The sequence below is a fragment of the Argiope bruennichi genome, chromosome X2 (genome assembly GCF_947563725.1).
Source record: "Argiope bruennichi chromosome X2, qqArgBrue1.1, whole genome shotgun sequence".
NCBI classification, from domain to species: Eukaryota; Metazoa; Arthropoda; class Arachnida; order Araneae; family Araneidae; genus Argiope; species Argiope bruennichi.
This window is the reverse complement of record NC_079163.1, coordinates 44516032-44537749: the sequence shown is the minus strand read 5'-3', so window position 1 is coordinate 44537749 and position 21718 is coordinate 44516032. Positions and strand designations below refer to the sequence as shown.

General features: G+C 27.9%; 1 protein-coding gene across 1 annotated transcript in view; it reads left to right on the top strand.

Annotated features, from left to right (window-relative positions):
• The first annotated feature begins 553 nt into the window (after nt 1–553).
• Nucleotides 554–21718, top strand: part of LOC129959940 (stAR-related lipid transfer protein 3-like) — a 54656-nt gene continuing 33491 nt past the window's right edge. Inside the window, exons 1-8 of the mRNA XM_056072856.1 lie at nt 554–771; nt 2631–2899; nt 3401–3484; nt 3631–3708; nt 3791–3844; nt 4590–4719; nt 6490–6582; nt 9901–9995. Of these exons, the coding sequence (XP_055928831.1) occupies nt 2675–2899; nt 3401–3484; nt 3631–3708; nt 3791–3844; nt 4590–4719; nt 6490–6582; nt 9901–9995 (759 nt within the window). The 5' untranslated portion in view covers nt 554–771; nt 2631–2674. The remainder of the gene's footprint in view (nt 772–2630; nt 2900–3400; nt 3485–3630; nt 3709–3790; nt 3845–4589; nt 4720–6489; nt 6583–9900; nt 9996–21718) is intronic.

The window sequence follows — 21718 nt, the reverse complement described above, 5'->3', positions numbered from 1 at the left end:
GTCATAAAATGCTTAAAAATTATGCAAGATCATATGCGGAAAAACTATTTCATTTTCTTTAATTAAATGTGAACTCAAAAGTATTTGAATAGCAGCGCTGCTCAATTTCAGGAAAGATCACCAAACCTAACTTAAATTTTACTGAAAATAGTTTTATCGGCTTCCTTCTTTTCTTCTAACCACAAAGTTATCTATTTATATGATTATTTTTGACATTCTTCAAATAAAGCAAAAATTATTTTACTTTTCAAAGTCAACTGAATGCATTGGTTTCCTCCGATATCCAAAATAAATAAATTAAATAATTAAATTAAATTAAATTAGAAGTGACTTGATCTCAAATAAGTAATTGTGCGAAAAAAATTTTAGTATAATTCACTGACATCAAGCACACTTGAAAACCCCAAAGCCTATGCAAGAATCATAAATCTGCACAACTGTTGTCATGTGTCATCCACCATTCCGCTCATTTCATTCATTTGTGACGTCATTGATTTTGTCCACCAATCTAAAGCCGAAAACTTATGAAACAAAAATCATAAAAATAAAAAATTTGAACTGAGCAGAAGATTTTCCTCTTTTTTTATATTGTTTTTTATAATAAGCAGTGCGGTAGCTGTGAGTTTCGTTCCTCGGATGGCATTCTTATCAACAACTCTGCATGAATTTTGATTGTGATTGTAGACACGGAGTAAAGTTTCTAGTTGCTTTTGGCTATTGTCATGAGTGAAGTTGATTGGAGCCTTTATCAAGAAATAGCTTGTCTTTTTCGTAAGTGTAGTATTTTTAGAGCGGCAAATTAATTAATGGACTATTTTTAGTGTGCATATATTCCTATTATTGTGAAATTTTTAATTTTAGTGCATTGTTTTTTATTAAGTGAAATTGCACGTGAGATATATCAACTTTACTGATTAGAAATAAGGAATACTTCAAAGTATTTTTTTATCTAATATCAAGCGAGAGAAAATTATTACTGTTTCGATTTAATTTTGTATTATATCCGTCCAATACGTTATTTGCAATATAAAAAAGGTATTTCTAGTATTTTTAGTACCATTAAAATTCAGGGAATAATATTTTATAATTTTCATTTTGTGTTCTGCTTTTCTTGATATATGGTAAGTTTCAAAGAATATGAAAATACTAAATGAGAAAAAGTCTTACAGTATGTTGGCTTATTTCCTATTTAATTTTACTTCTTAGTTTGCGTACGCAAGAGTTGCGAATGCCCATAAGACAGATTGAAGAGCTTGATTCAATCTGTCAATTTTCGTGAATTATAATGTGAAGAATGTTTACACTTTCATTATTTTTAATTTGACCTTCATTTATTTGCAAAAATCTTTAATGATTTTATAAAATGTAAAAAGTATTTGGCATTCAGTTATTTAAGTGTTATTTAAATATGTGAATCAAAAATTTCTTGCAGTATTATATTGATACCAAATTGTAGATTCTTATTAATTATACAAATATTATGGGATACATAATTATCTAGATTTATACTGGAAGATACTCTGTAATTGTCCATTTGTATACAGTGGTAAGCATAATATACACCATTTGTATATTGTGCTATATACAGTATTTTATTTGTGTATGAAGATTTTGCTATCTTTGTGCATCAGAATACTCCATATTAAATCCTAGTTGCTTGTTATTTCAAATTGGCTTTAATCAAAATTACTTGTCAGCATTATTATCTTAAAGTAAACTTTGTTTTCTTGCTATTTATATTGTATTTTGTTTATGTTCTATTCTTCATTACTCTTTTGATTAAAAAAAATGGTTTAAAGGTTTTTAAAGAGCACTTGAAATGCTTTGTATTTAAATTTCACCCAAAGCAATTTATATGTTTAAAATTATTCATTTGAGAAGTACAGTCATTTTGTGTGGCAAAAAAAGTTTTGAAAAATGAAACTTACATGAATATATTCTTAAAATGTCTGCATGCTTTTGGAAGTAAATAAAATATAAGGATAAAAAAAAAGGTAATTGAAATTCATAGAGTAGTGCCCAAAAAATAAATGCTGCTTTTTGAAGGATTTATTGGTTGTTGTTTTTGTACTCCTAAGCATATTTATTCAATTTACATAATATTGGTCATATTTCTTATCTATGTAATATGAAGTATTAATTATTATTCCAAATTTTTTAATATAAATATAACGATTTTTGGTTATTTTGTTTGGTTTATTAATATAACCACATTGTAGAAAATTTGTAATAAGTTTAGTTGTGTTGTTTTTTAGTAATTAGATGGAAGTAAAGATGCATAGATGTATTCCTAGGTATTAATGTTCAGGAAATGGCCCATTATTATTTTTATACAGTTAATTAGAAAGGCATACTATGAGAAGTGAATGTAATTAACTTCTTTAAAATGAATGGAGAAGTACAAATAATGTTTCAATTCTGAATTATCATAATCGCCAAACCAGTTTAGCTCAAAACTGTTATTCTTAAATTGGGTATCTCATTGTAAAAGTTAATGTTTTATTAGCCTATCTCCCTTCTTTTTTTTTTTTTTGTCAATCTGGAAATATGTTTGCAACTTGTAATTTCTGTATCTTATCTAATGGCCAAGACTATTTCTTTAAATTGAATTTTTAAATTTTTTATTTCAGAAATTTAGGTGATATATTGTTATGTGAATAGTCATCAAATTTATATGGGTACAAATCGTTCCAACTATCCTCAGCTGTTGCAGAACCCTTCTGGCCTTAGCCACAGCAGCTATGGGTCTGTAAATGGCAACTATTCTGCTGCTATTGAACCGTCCATCATGGAAGGATTATCAGTTGAAGGAAGACTATCTATGGCTAGAAGATTTTTTATACTGTTGACAGTATTTGATGTCTTATTTACATTCCTAATATGGATTATATGTACTGTTGTAAGTTTATTTATTTATTTATATTTTTAAGTTGCTAATTTTTTTGTTTTAAATGCAAGAGGCTTTGAATGTTGGGGATTCCAAGCACCTAAAATGTTTTTTCCAGCTGATTTAGGATGCCTTATTGTTTACCATTTATAATAACTGCTAATATCGTGCATAAAGGGAATTCAAATTATTGAAATGAATTATAATAATAATAATGGTCTTTCATTAAAGTAGCAAGATTTTGAATTTGTTATGCTAAAAGTGGTGGGATGAATGCATCAAAATAGTTTAAAAATTGTTTTCAATTAATATTTTTTAAAAATGTAAGTTCTTCTTAATAAACTTAATGTCTGAAACTATTTTTTCAATTCTTGATATCTGGTCATGTTTTTTAATAAAGGCTTGTATTTTTGTTTAGATAAATATTTACTTTATATGATATTTGGTACTGAATTTAAAATCATCAAAATTGGAGCGGAAATGAAATTTTTTAAGCAATTTACTTTTTTGCAGGTTTCTGGTGGAGATTCAATTGATTCATCATTCAGAAATGAAGTGATAAATTATAATATCGAAACATCGATGTTTGATATAGTAGTATGTATTATTCATGCTTCTTTTTCTTTTTATTACAATATATGTGAATTAAAAAAGCAATTTCTATTTATAAGCATTCTTGGACTTTTGCTCTTGTTTATTCCATGTAAAATATTAATTCTCCAAAAAATTTTAATTACTTATAGGTGTTGGCTGTGGCAAGATTGTTCCTAATTGCTCTTGTTTATATATTTTTAAGACTGTCCCATTGGTGGATGGTATTTGTAAGTTTCATTTAACCTTTTTTTATTCAATAGCTATATTTTTAATTTATTTTGAAAAACTAATTATCCTTTAAATTTGTAGGTTACTACTGCAGGTACTACGGTATTCATCATTGCTAAAGTTTTCCTGTATAAAGTAAGTTGTAACTCTTTCACTTAGATATGGATCATAAACTTGTAATTGTCAAACAATGTATAAATTTTATTCTTTGCCATTTAGATTTTTTCAAATTTTGTTATAAAATGAAATTTTTTTTTTCCCCCCAGCCAAATTGAATATTTCCAATAGATAAACGTTCAAACGTTGCTTAAATATGCATTTGTTTTATCTGCATTATTTTCCATATTATTAATACTTACGAAATTCAAATTTTCCCATCTTTGTATGTTTCTTAATTTTTATTTTCTTAAGTTTGTTGTCTGATGTTTGTTATTCAAAATTAGGCAAGTGTTTATTTTGAATAGCCGTCCAGAATTTTTTAATATTTGTTTTTTATAAACAGTTCAAATGTGTTATGATATGCATGTGCCTCTATAATGTCGAATTTGTAAAATCTTTTTATAAAAATTCATCAAAAATGGAGATATATTATGAATCTGGTTATCTTTGTTATCAATGCCTCTAACTTTAACAATTTTTGCTCTGATCTCCAGATTCTTGATTTTTAAAAAAATTGTTTTTTTGTGTTAAGTTTTATTATACTCATTTACTATTAAAACAAAGTATTTTTTAATAAATATTAAGTTTAATGTATTAAAATATTTTGAATTTCAAGTATGTAGTGAGCTAGATTGTATTTTTGTATTTAAAATTTAATCTACTGAACATTAGTAAAATAAATGTGCATTCTTTTATTTTTGTTAAATTATGTGCTTTTTAGTGGGCCCATTCCAATAGTACCACTGCATCAGTTGTACTTCTGCTTTGCTCATTCATTTTGTCATGGGGAGAAGCTTGGTTTTTAGACTTCAGAGTGCTTCCAAGGGAATCGAAAGCTTTAGCATTCTTAGGTAAGGTGAAATTACTCAGTAAAAATCTTAAATAATCTTTTGCATTTCCTTTTAAAGCTTTAAACATTGTACTTTAGCTGCCATTATTTTAAGCGTTCTTAAGTAGTATGTTCAAATTTTGAATTTTAATCTGGAAATGCCAATTTTGATTCATAAAAATAGCTTCTTATAGGATTTTTTTTTTGTATGTTTATTAATCAACATACTGGATTTATTTAATTATAAGGTGATGAGGCTCAATCAAAATTAGCGATTCAGTACTATTGTTTCTTATGTTCAATGGTAAAACAATTACATTTTACCATTATAATATGTGTGAGTAAATTTTTAGTTATTCTGTAAGTTTGTCAGCATTTTTACAAATGCTCTATGAAAGACGTTTCATAGCATAGTAGTGTAATTTAATTTGATGAAATGGCTGTTGCCAATCAGTTGTGAAAATTCAAATAATGTGTAGATCGCAAAAAGATAAGTGGTCAAGTTTGCAAATAACTATTCATTTCAGCACAATTAAAAGAGAGGCATTTAAAATATTCATAAACTACAACATAAAATATTTTTATTAATACACAAAAGACATGGGGATAAAAAAATATAGTATTTGATTGCTGAAAAATTTCTTTATCTTATATTTTAGGGCAAACATATTGCTTAAATTTTTACTGAAATTCAAAATTTATGCTAAATGTAGACACTAGAAATGTAGTAGAACTTAAATTATTATTAAAGTTTATTAGTTTGATATAAAAAAATAAACATGTTATATGAAAGGAGAATTTTCTCTCTTTGATGCTGAAGGAATAGGTACCATTGCTATTATCTAATTCTATTCTGTTAGTATTTTTTATCGAATATTTTATTCATAATATAATACCTTATTTATATATTTCATAAATTCTGATGGCAATTGTTTTAATGATTTGATTTTTTTTTTCATTCAATGGAAACTCAGATAAAGCTTTTCTTTTGCATGAATATGAAATAATTGACAAATCACTTTTCCACTCGGTTTACTATTTTCCTTTGTGCACAAAATAAGCATACTTGGAATATTCATATGTATTATTTGCAACACAAATTCTGCCATCCACTCTGCTTGAATTGATAATTGGTTTTGCTCAAGATTCATTGATTTTTATAGCGTATTTACAAATGGTGTGATCTCTATATAAAGGGATAATATAATTAATTCAGTGAGTTTCAAAGCACTTTCATTTAGAAGTATGAAATCTAAGAAGATGGAAGATATATGAATAAAATATTCTCCAAGTTTCAAATGCATATAAATATTTAATTTGCACCATTGATCTCAGGCACAAACTCAGGCAGTTATCTACTTTTTTTCCATCATATTACAGTTGATGCTACACACAGTAGCATGATGTATTCCTTCTTTTCTTCCAGTGAAACACGTATTTTCATTCGGGAATATGTATTTTCATTCATCAACCATTTTTAAGATTCTATGTTTCTAAATTAAGATGTTTTGATAAATGAAGAATCATTTGTGCTAATCAAATACATCGGAATCGTCAATCTATCATTGTGAAGAATTCTGCAACTTTTATTCAAATTTTGTTTGGTGTATTGCAGATTATAACCTCTTTCGATTCATTGGTTGCAATTACCAATTTGTTTTCAGTAATCTGTAAATAAGGATTTTGTTTTAATAAGGTTTAGCATTAGTTTTTATGTGAATTAAATTAAGTTGTCATTTTTTGATATACCTTCTATCTGAGAAGTTAATTGAAATTATATTTTGGTGTTTAGCTAAATATGATGAGGATCAAGCACCAGTGCTTTCACATCCACCTTTATCCAGATCCCAAAGTGAGGACGGAAGTGCTTTCTATTCTCCACCTGGTATGTAAATTTTTTTATGAAATATAAATTAAAAATACTTTACATTAATCGACATATAAAATATTGAAATATAAAGATAATAATTCTTCTATCTTAAAGAATAACTGTATTTTAATGGTAGTCATTTTAAAGGTAATTGCTACTTAAAGGATGTCCCAAGAAAGTGGATCAAGCTTTTATTTCCATAACTATTGCAATTCGATATATACTACTAGTTGCAAATAAGGTACCCAAATGTATGGAAATACTTTGGATTTTGTAGAGGTTGAAAACAAATTTTTATACAACCCCCATACTGAAAGTGTCAGTGTGTGAAATATTCTTATTCATCTATAACTTTACAGGTACAAGAATAAAAGTGTTTGTTATCTGAGATACTAAAAATCAAATTATTGACTTAACCATTTATCAATATTTCTGATCAATATTAAAGCTATCCTTTTACTGTAATTGTCTGTTGTAATATACATATAACAAAAGATTATTAAAAGGATAGAAAGAAAAAGACGCATTTTTCTACATCTATACAAAAATGCAATCTAAACAATACATGTGCATATACGGTCCAGTTCATTACTTTTGATTTAAGCACAAACTCTTTGAATTTGTTGGCAAAGATTTGCAGAGTGTCTATTGGCAAATCAATTCATTTAATTCAGACGTAATGCCAATCAAAACTAACTAAATGTGTCAGTCACTATTCAACATACTGTTGTATAAAATGAAACCAACCAAATAATTTCTAAAAATGCCACACCACATATAAAAAATTACCAGTGTTAATATACCTTTTGTACAAAAGATGGATTTTTACTGTTCCAAAATTGATCATGTGTCCAAATTATATTCTTCAGTAAAGGATGTCATTTTACCTAAAGTAGGATCCAATTGTTAAATTTTAGACATGTAACTATTATTACAGTCCTTGAACACCATAAATGTTGTATGGATTCCAGTTATTAACTTGAATATTCGCTACACTGTCATTTTTAGAATGTTGATCTTTGAGCTGATATTTCGTATTTTAGCAATGAGGGCAATTTAAAAAATGAACTAATATGTCCGTTTTTTTATCATTTATTTAATTTTCTATCTTCCTCGTACCTCCTCGTGGAAGTAAGGATAGTGTCTTTTCAAAAAAAACCCGTTCTATTAATACATTTTCTAGAAGAATGCCAGGAAATAGGAAAACGGAGTTTGTTTTCTTTTACAATTAAGAGCATTATAATTACTTATATTGTAAATCGTCAGCATTTCAAGATGCTCCTTGCTATGAAATATTTCATAACAAGAAACATTTGAAATCTTTTAGGAAGCGCATACTTGGGAGCAAAGAATTTTATTTCCATATTTTTAATCCAGTACATTTTTAAGGTATCTTCAATGTTCAGTTTCTTCCCTTTTTTTATAAGGTCGAAGTTGCGATTGTCAACCAATCAAAGTGAACAAATATTTGCATCTGACAGTTTTTCTGGTTTGAATAAATTCACATTTCTGAAATAAGTTCCATCTGAATTTGTGATTTGTCCCTTCTAAATTTCCACACGTCCAAAAATGTCACCAATATAAAATCTGTGATAACTGATGAACTATTCAGTTGCCACTAAATTGAACCGATATATTACAATGGGGGAAAAATATAGCAACATAACAATATGGGAAAGATTTTAATTTGAATTAGGAAACAGGGTATGTCAAAAAGTGTTAAATCATGAATCATAGATAAAGCATTTATCCCGAAAAAAGTTGTCTGATATGAAGTGTGACTATACTAGCTTCACAACGAGCTCTCATACTGTTTATGAGAATGTCATTAAATATTTGTGATAATAAAGCCCATTCTTCCAAAGCTCCGGCTTTTAACTTCTGGAGGGTCTTTGTAAAGGAAGGAGGTGCAATGGCTCTTCCTAGACCATCCCATGCATGTTCAATAGAATAACGATCCGGAGACCTCGAGGGCCATACGGCGAATATCCTTTTCAAGAAAATCATTTAACAATCTGAGCTCTGTGTGGCCGCGCATTGTCGTTCTTAAAATAAAAGCCCGGGCCTGTAGCACCCCAGAACAACTTCACATATGCTTCAAGGACTTCATCTCTACAGCGATGTGCGGTGACAGTACCTGCATCAAAGACTTGCAGTGGTGTGGGAATGTCCAACATTATGCCGAACCAGACAAGGATTTCTTTGCTACCGAAATTGTCGGTTTCTTTTATGCAGGAGATATGATAGTTTCTCCGGATGAAGTTTCGACGAGAATTGCCAAGTAGCGATCCAGTGCAGATATCGTCGTTCTGTAGCGCCTTCCTGATGACAATACAACTTGTTTGGAATTGATTTCACGACATGGATATCACTTTAAGTGCCACTTGTAACCATCAAGCCACTTCTGCTTGAGATTGGCAAGCTTGAAGCTGGCCAAAGGCTCTCCATCTCAAGGAATCATCTAAAGAATTATGTGAGCTCCTTCTCACTGCAAATAGGCTAATTTATTTGTTTTAATGCAATATTCGCAAAACTTCAGCGAAAATCCCAAATGCGTGAAGGGTTTGATTCCAATAGTTCTGCAAAAACTAATACTAAGCATCTTTTTCTATACCAAAGGTTGAAATTGTGTTGTCCATTCTTCAAAATGTATAAATTACAAATTCTATCAATTTTACTAGTAGCAATTTAGAAATACTTTGAAAAATATGTCTGTAACCTCAATTTTGAACACATGTAAAAAAATAAGCATATTCGCAAATTTAGTAGATAGGAACATGATGTGTAGATGAATGTTAGAAAACTTTTTTAGGAATTGACATTTTTACTCTATGGGAGAAGTAAATAAATTTAAACTAATTACTCTCAACCTTAGCAAAAGCGAAAATATTTTGATAAAATTGCCCTCTTTATTTAAGGAAACTATTTTAAGTATATATCTAGGTGCAATATTTAGAAGAAAGGAATGTTTCAATATTTTTGGGAACCCTGTATATTAGTAGGTTAAAAGTATTTCTGCATCATTTTTTGAAATTAGAATAAGTGGTTATATTCGAACTTACAAAGGATGTATTGATATGTTTGGTAATATTTTCTGAAAGTAAACAAAGGCAAAGAATTCTTCTTTGAGTTCTATAATTCCATAATTCTTCTTTTTCATTCCTAACTTGATATAGCACATGGAAGAGTATTTTTCTTACTTGTAGAAATCGATGGCTTGGGTTTATTTCAAAGAGTTTTAAATTTTTAAAAATGGCTTTTGCTAAAAGTTTAGATTTCAAATTATGCTAATAACTTATTCATCTCATACATGAATGTAAATTTTAATTGCAGGTTCAGATGGTGAAGATAATGGAAAAGAACATGACGGAAGTACCGTTTCAGAAGTTGAATGGCTTTCACCCAAAAACAGCAAGGAGTTGCCAACTGTAAGTAAACTTTGCTTAATAAGCCATTTAAAAATTTTATGGAATTTTCTTGTACAACATTGTTTCAATATTTTTTTCAAATAGAAAAGCAGCAGTTACACATGCTTATTTAAATTTAAATTCAATGGATAAAAATTTTTATATGGAACATAAAGCAAACATATAAGCAAAACTTGAATAGTTTTAATAAATCTATAACAGATTTGCATCAACATTTTGTACTGAATAATTTTTGCAGAAAAATTTATTAATCCTAGTTCTAATAGTTTGTGGCAATTCTCAGAAGAAATTGATTTTCATAATCTGATTTTTGAACTAAATTTGATTTTAATTGTGTAATTAAATTTGGTATTAAATACCGTGACTTACTCTTACCATTACCTCTTTTATTTTAAACAGTGTAATGAAATATGATGGTGAAGTGTATACTTCAAATAGTATCTCTAATACCTAATAGCTGTCAATCACATCTGCTGTATTTGAATCGGTTTTGGCTATGCTAATATGATCAGACTAACATATGTTTCATGTGAGAATTCAAGATTTCACATAAAACTAGGCCTGAACATTGGTAGTTTTCTTTGCTGAGGTTCTTCATGCAATACCCGGTGTTTGCCTGGTGAATCTGGCTATTTTTTGTAACATCTCTTTATTTGTTGCAAATACACTGTGAAAAAGCAGCAGTTCCTTTTTTTTTTTTTTTTTTTTTCCTCCCATAGAAAAGTAAATGGAATGGCATAAGGCTTTTATTTTTATTTTTCTCTTTAGCTGCACTAATATATAAAGTGGAAAGGTAGTTTTCATCTGTTTGCTTTTTAAATAGCATTATTGACTAACTGTTCTTTATTCTAGGTTTAATCAATTCTCTTTCTAATTGGTTTATATTTGGTCTTCCAATTGCTGTACCTATGTGCATGCATTGGTGCTATTAGTCTTTTTCTTTCCCCCATTTCAAAAATATAGAACTGTTCAAATCTTGATCTTGCAGATTACTTTGAAAATAATCGAATATTTGGGAATTTTTTCTAAACATTTTAAGATTTTGCTGAATGTAATATATGTATAATTTTTCATGCTTTCAAACATCTTAAGTTCATGATGTTCTAAAAGGAATTTTAAAGTAGTTTCAGTTTCCAGTAAATTTAAATGCTAATAAACATGTATGCATTACTAGATAAGTTAATGAAAAGTTCAATTCTCTTACTGTTTAAAAGTAATGCATTATGTAAAAACTAATGTAATTGTAATTTTCCACTATAGCTTTAATATTTGTAAAAATTATTAAAGTATTTAGGTAGAGCATTTATAAACTATTTCAGCAAAATAAGAGTATAATACCGACCTTCATGTACATTATATAATTGAAACCTCCGACTGCATTTTATTTTAAAAATATAAATCCATACGTTAAGATTTTTAAAAATTGCTATATCTCACTTGCCATATTTTGTATCCAGCAGTGCAGTAATTGATCATGTGTTATGCATACAGAAAATGTTAAATAGTTGTTCTTTCTGCAGTGGTGTGGTTAAATTCTTCTCGTCATTTTTCAAATCAAATGGTAGTTTTATTTTTATCCAAATATTATATTTCATAATTAAAATAACTGCATTTTGTAATTTTGTCTTAAGTGTGTTTTGAACCTGTGTAGTACAAAGTAGTTATTCTTGAAACATATCAGACATATAGTTGAATGTTCAGTATTCTGCTAGCTGTCTCCTATTCATCTTTTTTAATGTGGAAATTTTATGAATGGGGAAAAAATTATTTATGTGGTATTGTGATGAATTCATTACTCCACTAAAAGAAATTTTAAAAAGTAAATGCTTATCTAATATCAGTGGTAGTTTTGTCTCCATTATATCTTTTGTCAAAAATAAAAACATTAATCATTCAAACTTTTAAAAAAATCTCTTTTGATTGTTTGGATGGACATTTTATATCCCAATTATAATTAAGTTACTTTATTAAAGGATATATTATTCTACAATAAAATGTGAAAAATTTTGTTGGAACAATTTTGCTGAAAACAAATCGTTTCGATTTGCTTCATTTTAGTCAGTTCTGATGGTGTCTAATTAAAGTGTGAGGTGAAAAAAAATGCAAAAATGCAAGAAATATATCTTGAGGCTACCATCTAGTTCGTTTCTTTCTATTACCTTTTTCTCTGTAATTAAGTTTATACCAAATTAACTTATCCTTTAGGATAATTTTTCAATTTTATTAATAAATTGATACAGAAAAATTCAGATCTACAAATATTTTCCCTTTTCCTTTCCCTTCGTTCACAATATTCAGCATAATCGTTACTATTCGGTACACGCTTTTATTTAACAATGCAAATGCTGTGACATCCATAAAAATTATCATTTTCTGGATTATATCCTTCTATTGTGATGCTTACGATTAATGTCTAGTAGAAATGTGTCCAATATATACTATCAATAAATAGTTCTTTTGCACCATGAAACCAAACCAATAAACAGTTCAGAACTGTCTTATTCAACGAATGATGGCGATTTTTATAATCCATTAGCGCTTCCTAAGTGTTAATTTATTTTAGTAAATAAATAATGGGTATTTTAATTGATTACATTTTGTGTACATAAAATGGACTCCTGGGGAAGTGGGATTAGCCTTCAGTACCTGACATTAAACGGGGGGAGGCACTAAATACAACAAGATGGGCAGGACAGTATTCACTTTTAAAGTGTGGTTCGTTAATGCTTGAAAAGTGTTTTCCAAAAAAAAAAAAAAAAATCAAATAACCTCTAAAGCTGATGACAGAAAAAACTGAAGATCGAAAAAATGCTAGCTTAATGAATAGCATGGTAGAAAAGGCCTAGATTTGTCAGAAGGTCGGGAGTTATTTTGATGAAACTTCTGACGATAGACATTGATAAAATTCTGAAAGTTTCTTTAGAGTGAACATATTTCTTTATTCACTGGCCATCACTATAAATCATTTTTGATTCCTTGGAATTAAGTTATTTTGAGTTCCAGACTGTTGTTTCCTTCATTCAAAAATATGGATGGTACGAAATTTTGAATGAATATTTTGTCTGGTAAAATTTAAAAACTTCTCATCAAGATTTTGATTCTGCTTTCATCTAGATATGTCATTTTCCCATTACTATTGTCTAGGAAGCATCCGTCTGCTGTAGAATCCCTAACTTCAAAATTTCATTTTTCACTGATGATAATTTAAAACAATTCCTACATTGCAAATGTGATGTCGTATTATAAACAGCTTCTAAAAAATCTGAAGATCGATGGTGTGTATCCAGATAAAAAAAAAAAAAAAAATTAGGATCGAAAATAAAGTTACATTTTTTTCAATACTAGAAAAATAGTTATCTGAAAAATATGTCTAAAAGCACAAGTTGCAAGCCCTGTGGTCTTTTTTTGTAGAACAAATACATCATTAGAATTTCATCCATGAGCATTCACTATGTACAAATTTAAACCAAAAAGCAGCACCAGCAGATGCAATTCATTGACTTGGTGGATTTTGAAAGAATAAAATTTATATCCTTATAAAGTGATGCATCTTTTTTACTTATCATAATATATGAAGCAACTTTGCTAAAATTACAAAGTAGATTATGCATATGAAGAAATGAGATGTACATGTAATATGAAAGCAAATGAGGCATATGTGGCAAAATTGCTATACGACTTCTGATACATCTTATGCCATGGTAGCCTGCCTTCGTCTTTGTTTATGGATAGTAACATGGAAGAGTTCTCGGTTTCGTATTCGGGGGAGGGATTAACTAAACACAGCATTTAATCATACATTGAACTCTCAATTTCAAATCACATTCATTCTTTCTTAAAAAAAGGTAAATGGTAATGTAGGGATAGGTCAAAACCACAAAACGAGCTCCCCGCCTCGCATAAGATTTCTCCAGTGGTTTTTTTTATATATCTCTAATCAAATATGTTTCTATAATTTCCCAAGCTTCATTTTCTGTTATAAAATATGCACTTGTTTTAACATACAAATTCCACGTTTAAAAGTTGTTTTTATTTGCAAGACATTTTCTCTATCTCTGCTGCTTTTTTTATTTGGATGAATTTACTGCCATAGAAAATTTCAGTTTAATGAATAAAATTGATAAATTTAAGTAATACTTAATGACTTTTTATACCATTAATATAGTGATATTATGCAACAAGGTCTTTCATACATATTTAGATTATCAGCTTTCCCTGAAATTTTTCTTTTTATAATTGAATAGCTGGTAAACTTTAAAATTATTTTACTGTTTACTGGATTTCTAAATTATTTTTTAAATCATTCAGGAAATATTCATTCAGTTTTATATTATTGTTGCATAAGAATATCCTCAAGTAGTCTTTAACATTAATTTAAAGTGAATTTTTCTTGGGTAATATCAAATTTTGTCTAGTGAAAAAAAATCGTCTTTGTATGATTCCTTTCAATATCTAAATATTTTCATGAATGTGATTTTTTTTTTCCCTGTTCAGACTTCAAACATGAATTCAACGGATCGTATCCCAGGAACATCATGATTATTATTCTGGACGTCTTTCAGTTTTGGCGATTTCCTGTTGTATTCTGTTTCCGGGTGTGATTTTCTAGATGGATCAATACCAAGTGTTTTTGCTGAAGTGTTCCAAGAGATGTTTGATATTGTTTATATTTCCATGGAAATATTTTGCTTCATTATAAAATATTCTTCATTAGTACATTTTAATTCTATTCAGCTGTGCCTTATGTCATTCAATCCTTGTAAATTTTCTTAGTAAACATTGCCAAAAACTAGTGAGTAATATTTCTACATAATATTCTGAATTCTGCTGCTTTTTCCATTGTGCAACACAAGAAATCCCTCTTACCATGCAAGGAGATGTAGCAACTTTGCCTTTTTTTCATATAACATCACATAGTTTTTGTAAATGCACTTATAAACTACTTAAATTTTTATTGTTCCTACATTTAGTGTGATTTTTGTCATGTAAATCTATAGATTTCATCCTCTATGCATATTGACTTAAATCTCAAAATATACTCTTCTTTTTGTCTCCACATCTTCAGAAACTCTAAGGTTAAAAATTCTATTTTTGTGTTTCAAGTTTATTTTTGTATTGTATGCAATAAAAGCAATAATTGTATAAAGGAGTGCGAATGTTTGTTGCATTAATGATCTGTGTACATTCATCACTTATTTATTTATGTGTTAAAGTAAGAAAAAGATCATTATTTCTTATTTTGGTCTTTTGTGATTTTATACAATATTTTTGTTTTTACTTATACATTTAATTAAGGTATTTTTTTTGTTTTGTTTTGTTTTCATGGACCTAAACTGTACATTTTATATTGTGTAAACTCTTCAAAGTATTGTTTATGCTTAACTTTTAATTTTAAATCTGATCAATTTTGCAAAAGTGTTATGCTTTATGGTACTTCTCATTTATTTTTAATGTTTTGATCTTATTTTACTTGAAAACCAGACAAAAAAATATTGTGAAATTTTAAATTTCGCCTCCAGCTTTGTTCTACAAAAGTCGTTTTTTGTTAACATGTGTAGTAGTAGACAAGCAAAATATTTGTTTTGCTGCATTAACTTTGTAGGGTAAGAATTTTATTCATTCCGAAATTATTTTTAATACGAGTACTTAAATATTTTTTTTTCTTTTTTCCTGATATATTTGCTTATATTAAACTTCGTGTATATTGTTTAATTCTTTGTTTTATGTCATTTTTTATGCCCATTATCTATTCATTGAACTCTAAATTTGACATGCTGCATGAACATATTTGTGTAATTTGCTATTTTTATTAAAGGTGAAAACTCGTCATAAAATCACCTATTACATTCTCAGTTGATCTGTCATGCATTGTTAAGTGCAGTGCATGCAACAGGATATGATTTTTTATTTTTTTTATTCATTTACACATATTCTAAAAGATAAAGATGTCTGTAAAAATTGAGTTCCAAGAAAGTATTTTGGTGGTGCATATGTGATTCATTACTTATATGAGTTCTTAGGTATTCTTTTTTTTTTTTTTTTTTTCTGTGTGGTATATGGTATATACAGGAATAAAATTTTTGCAGACTTTACTTTGTTTAATATTTGTTTGTGCTGTTATCGAAATTTTTCATTGTAAAATATTAAGGTAATACAAGATCAATTTACCTATAAAATGTAATACTCGCCACAATCTTGCTATGTGCATATGTCATTTTACTTACTTAAAATTTCGTTTAAACTCTGTTTTACCCTTATCATGCCAAGATCGGTTTTTTGAAGAAAAGCAAAAAAAAAAAAAAAAATGTATATAGGTATGTATATATATAAAAATGTGTGAGAACAAACATTTAGGCAATGTATTTTATAATAAACATACATATTTAGGGGTACAAACATAAACGAAGTTAAAAATTATTTTATAGTGGTAGTATATTTTTATAAAGTTGTATGTATGGTATACTATACAAATGAACATAAGGGTTAAGGTAGATGGTAGAGTAGCGATTTTTGCTTATTGGGCTTAAGGCTAGATTTCAAAACTTTGTACTGACTCAGTCTGCTGTTTTGTGAATATCAGTATGAAATAAAGGCAAAAAATACAGTTAGCGTTACAAAATTGTAAGTAATGTTTTAAGTGGAATATAATCTAATACTTTTTTTAATTTTTGTCCCCACCATTGATTTCTATTGCATTATGATTTAGCTATTATAGTAAAAATTGCCTTATCTTTTTTCACGATCGGAATGTAATATTATTGATGCCTAGATTTTATTATGTATTGGATTTAATTACGATTGCTGCATTTGATTCGTTCTTGAATCGAAAACAAAACTTAAGAGTGATATTTATATATGAATCATATAACATAAAGGAATAGAAATCTGAGCAAACACTTTAATGAAATTTCTCACATTATGTGTTTCTTTAAATCAAACATGTGTTCACATTCTTTAGTCAAGCCATGACTATGCCGAATATAGGAAAGAGCATCTAAAAACTAAGCAATGTCTGCAAGTATCTATAATAAAGTTATGGTAAGAAAGATCGAGTCGATTACAATTAAAACATTAAGTAGCAGCATTTAATGAAAGGATTTACTACAATGTGACTACATGATTCATGTTGCAGCAGAATTAACAAAGACGAAGAAAAGAGCTAATGTTTCTTTTTAAAAAATATTTACTGAACTAAAACATAACATTGTATTGAAATTCAAATTTTATTTAAAAATAAGAGTAAAAAGTGTAAATGCTATTACAATATATTTTTTTAAAAAAACTAGAATCTAATCAATCTAACTTAAAATATGGTGCGCTTCATTGGAAAATGAAGAAACATCAATACGATTACAGTAGTAGGTAATAACAATAAAATGAAATATCAGTAAATTATAAAACTATTAATTATCTGACAAATGCACTTTGAATGTTACAAGACTGTTATGCTTAAATGAATGTATAAACTTTGTTGAATTTATGGAAAGCAAGCTATATTCAAAATTTTAATTGCAAACAAATCTTATGTTTCTTTTATACAATTGTTCATGTGAAGTATATATCGAAAATAGAAATTAGATAAAGTTTTGTTCTGGTTCACAAAGCTGTTGTTTATTTAAAAACATGGTGCAGATATTGCAATTATTAATTTTAATGAATTCAAATCTCATCATAAAGGAAGATCTCCAGCGAAAAATAATTTCCTTGTAAAGCCTTTTTCACCACATTATTCGTGATTAAATTTTAAATAGCATAGAATGAAATCGTTTTTTTTTTTTTTTTTTTTTTTTTTGGAAATAGTTCAGGTTGCTTTGTTAAGGAATAAAGTTAAATTATAATCATACTAGAATATTGTCTTACAATTTTATATAGGCTATACAAAGAAAGAACTTTAAAAAAATTATTATTAGTTTGGTCAAAAGTACATTTACATATTTTTAGTTTTTCTGTTTGACAAATATCAGAAATAGTGTCAAATACATCTATTAACCAGAATGTACGATTCCCTTTGTATTAAATGCATTCAAATTCTTTGAAACAAGCATTTTATTAATAATAAGCTTTTATTTCAAGTTTGTGTAATTTATGGAAAGTATTTTGGAAATTGTTTCTTGTATTTGTGAATCGGGTGATGCATAAAGTGACTGTAATGAACATTCTCGTTTAACATATACATCTGTAAAACTGTTGTTTGGAAAGCGGAGCCAGATAAGACATTTTGGCTGCTAAATTTAAAAACCTCATGCGGTGAATCGAATTGTTTAATGGAAATTATTCTATGAAATATATGTTGAGCATACTCCATAGAAAATCATGTGCCTTTTGAAATGGAGGTTGATGATGGTGTAGATATGCAAACAGATATCATTGAAGTTCCTACTGATGATGAAGGTTTTACTCTTGCACCTTCAAACTCGTTTCAATAATATGGTTTTTAAAAGAATTGTCCATTACCTCTTATCTTTATTAACGTTGGTCTACAAAAATTACTGAACTTCTTGTATAAGAACTTTGTCTTCTCAACCTGTTAGTGATGTAATGATACTAAAAATTATCCAGTAAAAGATAAAAATGAGAAATCACATCATCAAAATGCAAAATATCATGCATCGACAGTAAAGCATACACCAAATTCTAACGCTAACGTGAAAATTTCCTAAACTGAATCGGTGGATGGATGCAATCCAAAAAATAATTAGAAAACACAGAAGAAATTAAATAGTAAGTTATTAAAATCAAATAATAAAACAAGAAGCAGTGAAGAAATATTTAAAAAATGACTTTTTTGTGCCATTATTTTTAATATTTTTCTTTCAGACGTTCATATTTGTCATATTAGAATGCCCAGGGCTGCTCCAAAAGGCTGCGAGCACATACCTCACGCTACTAATTGATTTTGTAAAAGGAAAGTGTTTTTTAATCTAATTAGGCTACATTGAATATTATCACCCAGTTTTCATACATTTCACGTTCACTAATCCAAAGCAAGGTAGTTACTTTAAGTTTCGCTGTGCGTATAGATGACTATAGCCTATTAATTCTTATATATTCATTGCCATTATTTCCTGTATTAAAATATTCGAAATGAGTTACGAACTTAAAACATTGTCCCCCCCCCCTTCCCAGATTGTAACATATACATATTCCGGACTAACATCAAGTGAATATTTCAAATGTTACTAAGATTTAAATGCGATTTTTTTTTTCTCATTGTTGATTAGATCGATATATTTAATATAATCGAAATTTGTCATCGAATTTTGCTTTTCGGAATCACAACATTAAAATCTGCATTTAAAATTTATTAATATCGCTTATAATTTATTAGTCTTCTGAAAATTAATTATATTGGTCTTATTGCAAAAAGATTTGTCTTAAGATATAAAAAGAAGTTGCTTGAGATCTGGCTTTAGTCAAGAGCGATTTATCTCTTAATCGTACAACATACGAAAATAAATAAAACTGACTTTCAAACAAAAGAGGATCGCAAAAAATAAGTTGAAATGCAATTAATAATAAAAAAAAAAAAAACGCGTTCCCAAACACATGTATCATAAATAACTACAAAAAATAAAAACTGGTTGAATATTTGATCAAATTAATATTCTTGCCATTAAATGAAGATTTTATATTAACTAATAGCTACTAATATTCATTTTTAATGTGAGGACAAATTAAATAATTTTTTAAAGGAAAAAGAAGGAAAAAAAAGTTTGTTAGATGTTAAAAAATTATGAAAAATAATTTCCAAAGTGTTTACTGTTAAATGGTAATTTTTTGTTAATTTTATATTTATTTTTCCTGTATTATTTAATCAAATTGTCTTAGTTGCATTCCGAATCAATTTTTGACTTTTCTCATGTCTGTCTCTTTCGTATACTTTAAAGTTGTCAAATGTTTATATAAGAATTCGTTCATATTTATAAATTTAGTTCAGTCGTAATATTTTTATTATTAGAAATACGATTCTGAAAAACACTTTTAATTAGTAACATATTAGCCTCCGTAAACTGAAAAGTAGCATAATTTGAATAAGGTGATGTACGTTTTCCCAATTTTAAATTTGTTTGTTAATTGTTCTTTTACTTTTTAAGGATTCTCTTTTTTCTTCTTCAAGAATACTCATTTTGTGTGAACTGCCCAAATGGACAATCAACTTACTTTAAAATTATTATTTTAAGGACAAACAGAATAGCTTTTACTCTTTTCATTATCGTCTATTTTCGACTTGTCTCTTGGAATATATGTACAGAGAAATTGCTATATTTTTATTCAGTAAATTAAAAAAACTCTGCATGAACTCTATTCCAAATTCATTCGACTTACAAAGCGAAATGTCAGTATTTTAAAACCTTTGTTTCGTAACTATTTCTGTCAGTTTTAGACAGGTGAATTTTAATCATTTATAAAATGTGATCGGTTAGCACTTTTGTTTGCTTTGTCATTGTTAATTGAACAGGTGTTTAGAAATATACTTCCCTGGACTAACTGATTGTCTCTATGAATACGACTGAAAGTTTCTGTTATAAAAATGATCATACACTGTATGTTGAGTAGTGCGAAAACCTCTTCAGTGAGTGCATTATTTTTTTTAAACAAATACTTTCTCGTAGAAATTTGTTATATATGTTATTGATACTACATTTCTTAATTAAGTGGTTGAACCTGAACTAAATCCTAGTCTGGTGAATATTTTTTTAATAAAATAATCATGTTCTGTTTACCAATCTTGAAAACTTAATTGCGATTAAAAAAAAATAATTCTAGAACAAATCTTGGATTTCTGTGATGTTGATGTGTTAAATATTTTTTGTCGATACATCTCGATAATAATTCAAAGAAGTTAATAATGTACAATAATCATTTAGAAAGTGAAACCATAACTACTATGCTTCGATTTATTCTAGGCTGTTCTCATATTATTGGGTATTTTTCGTCCTAGTTGTCTTTTGAAGATTAAAATCAACTAAAAATTCATTTCGATTGTACGAATGAATAAGTGCATGACGTTTTATTAAATGAAACTCCGAAAAAAATTATTATATGTCTAAAGAAACTGGCTAAAAACATGTAATAAGTCTTATATGAATTGAAGAGGCAAATATTTAAGTTAATGAAGAAGAGTTAAAAATTCAGCACTCCGGAGATTTAATAAATTTGAGTACTATATTTAATAATTTTAAAATTAATTTTAGAAAGAACAAGATCAATCGTAATTGGAGTTAAGATATGGTAACAGTCATTATTGTGTGAAGAAATTAGATTAGATTAATTATATCGGTTTTCTTCTTTACAATAAAAAGCACACAAGATTATTATATTCTTATTTTGATTACTTGTTTTTTATACCTTCAGTCGTCTCATATTAATTTTTAGAATACATTCCAGGTGAAATCTCAAACTATCTTTTTCAAATAGAAAAGTGCTTCTCCCGTTTAAGCCATGCAAAGATAAGATTTATATGGTCCTTTTCGAATGCCTGTTAGATTTTCTATTCTTGTCTTCTCCCACTAGAAATAAATCTATCCATTATTAGAAACGAGGCAAGAGAATGAAACGAAATTTAGTGTGATTAGATATGCACTATATTTCTTAGCTATCCGTGGGAAGAAAAACTGATGCCTTAGTAGTACGGTTGTTATTCCTGTTTGTAACTTAAAGGGAAGGGGGAGGAATCTACTGATACAGCATTTGAACTACTCACAATAAAAAGCTACAAAGAT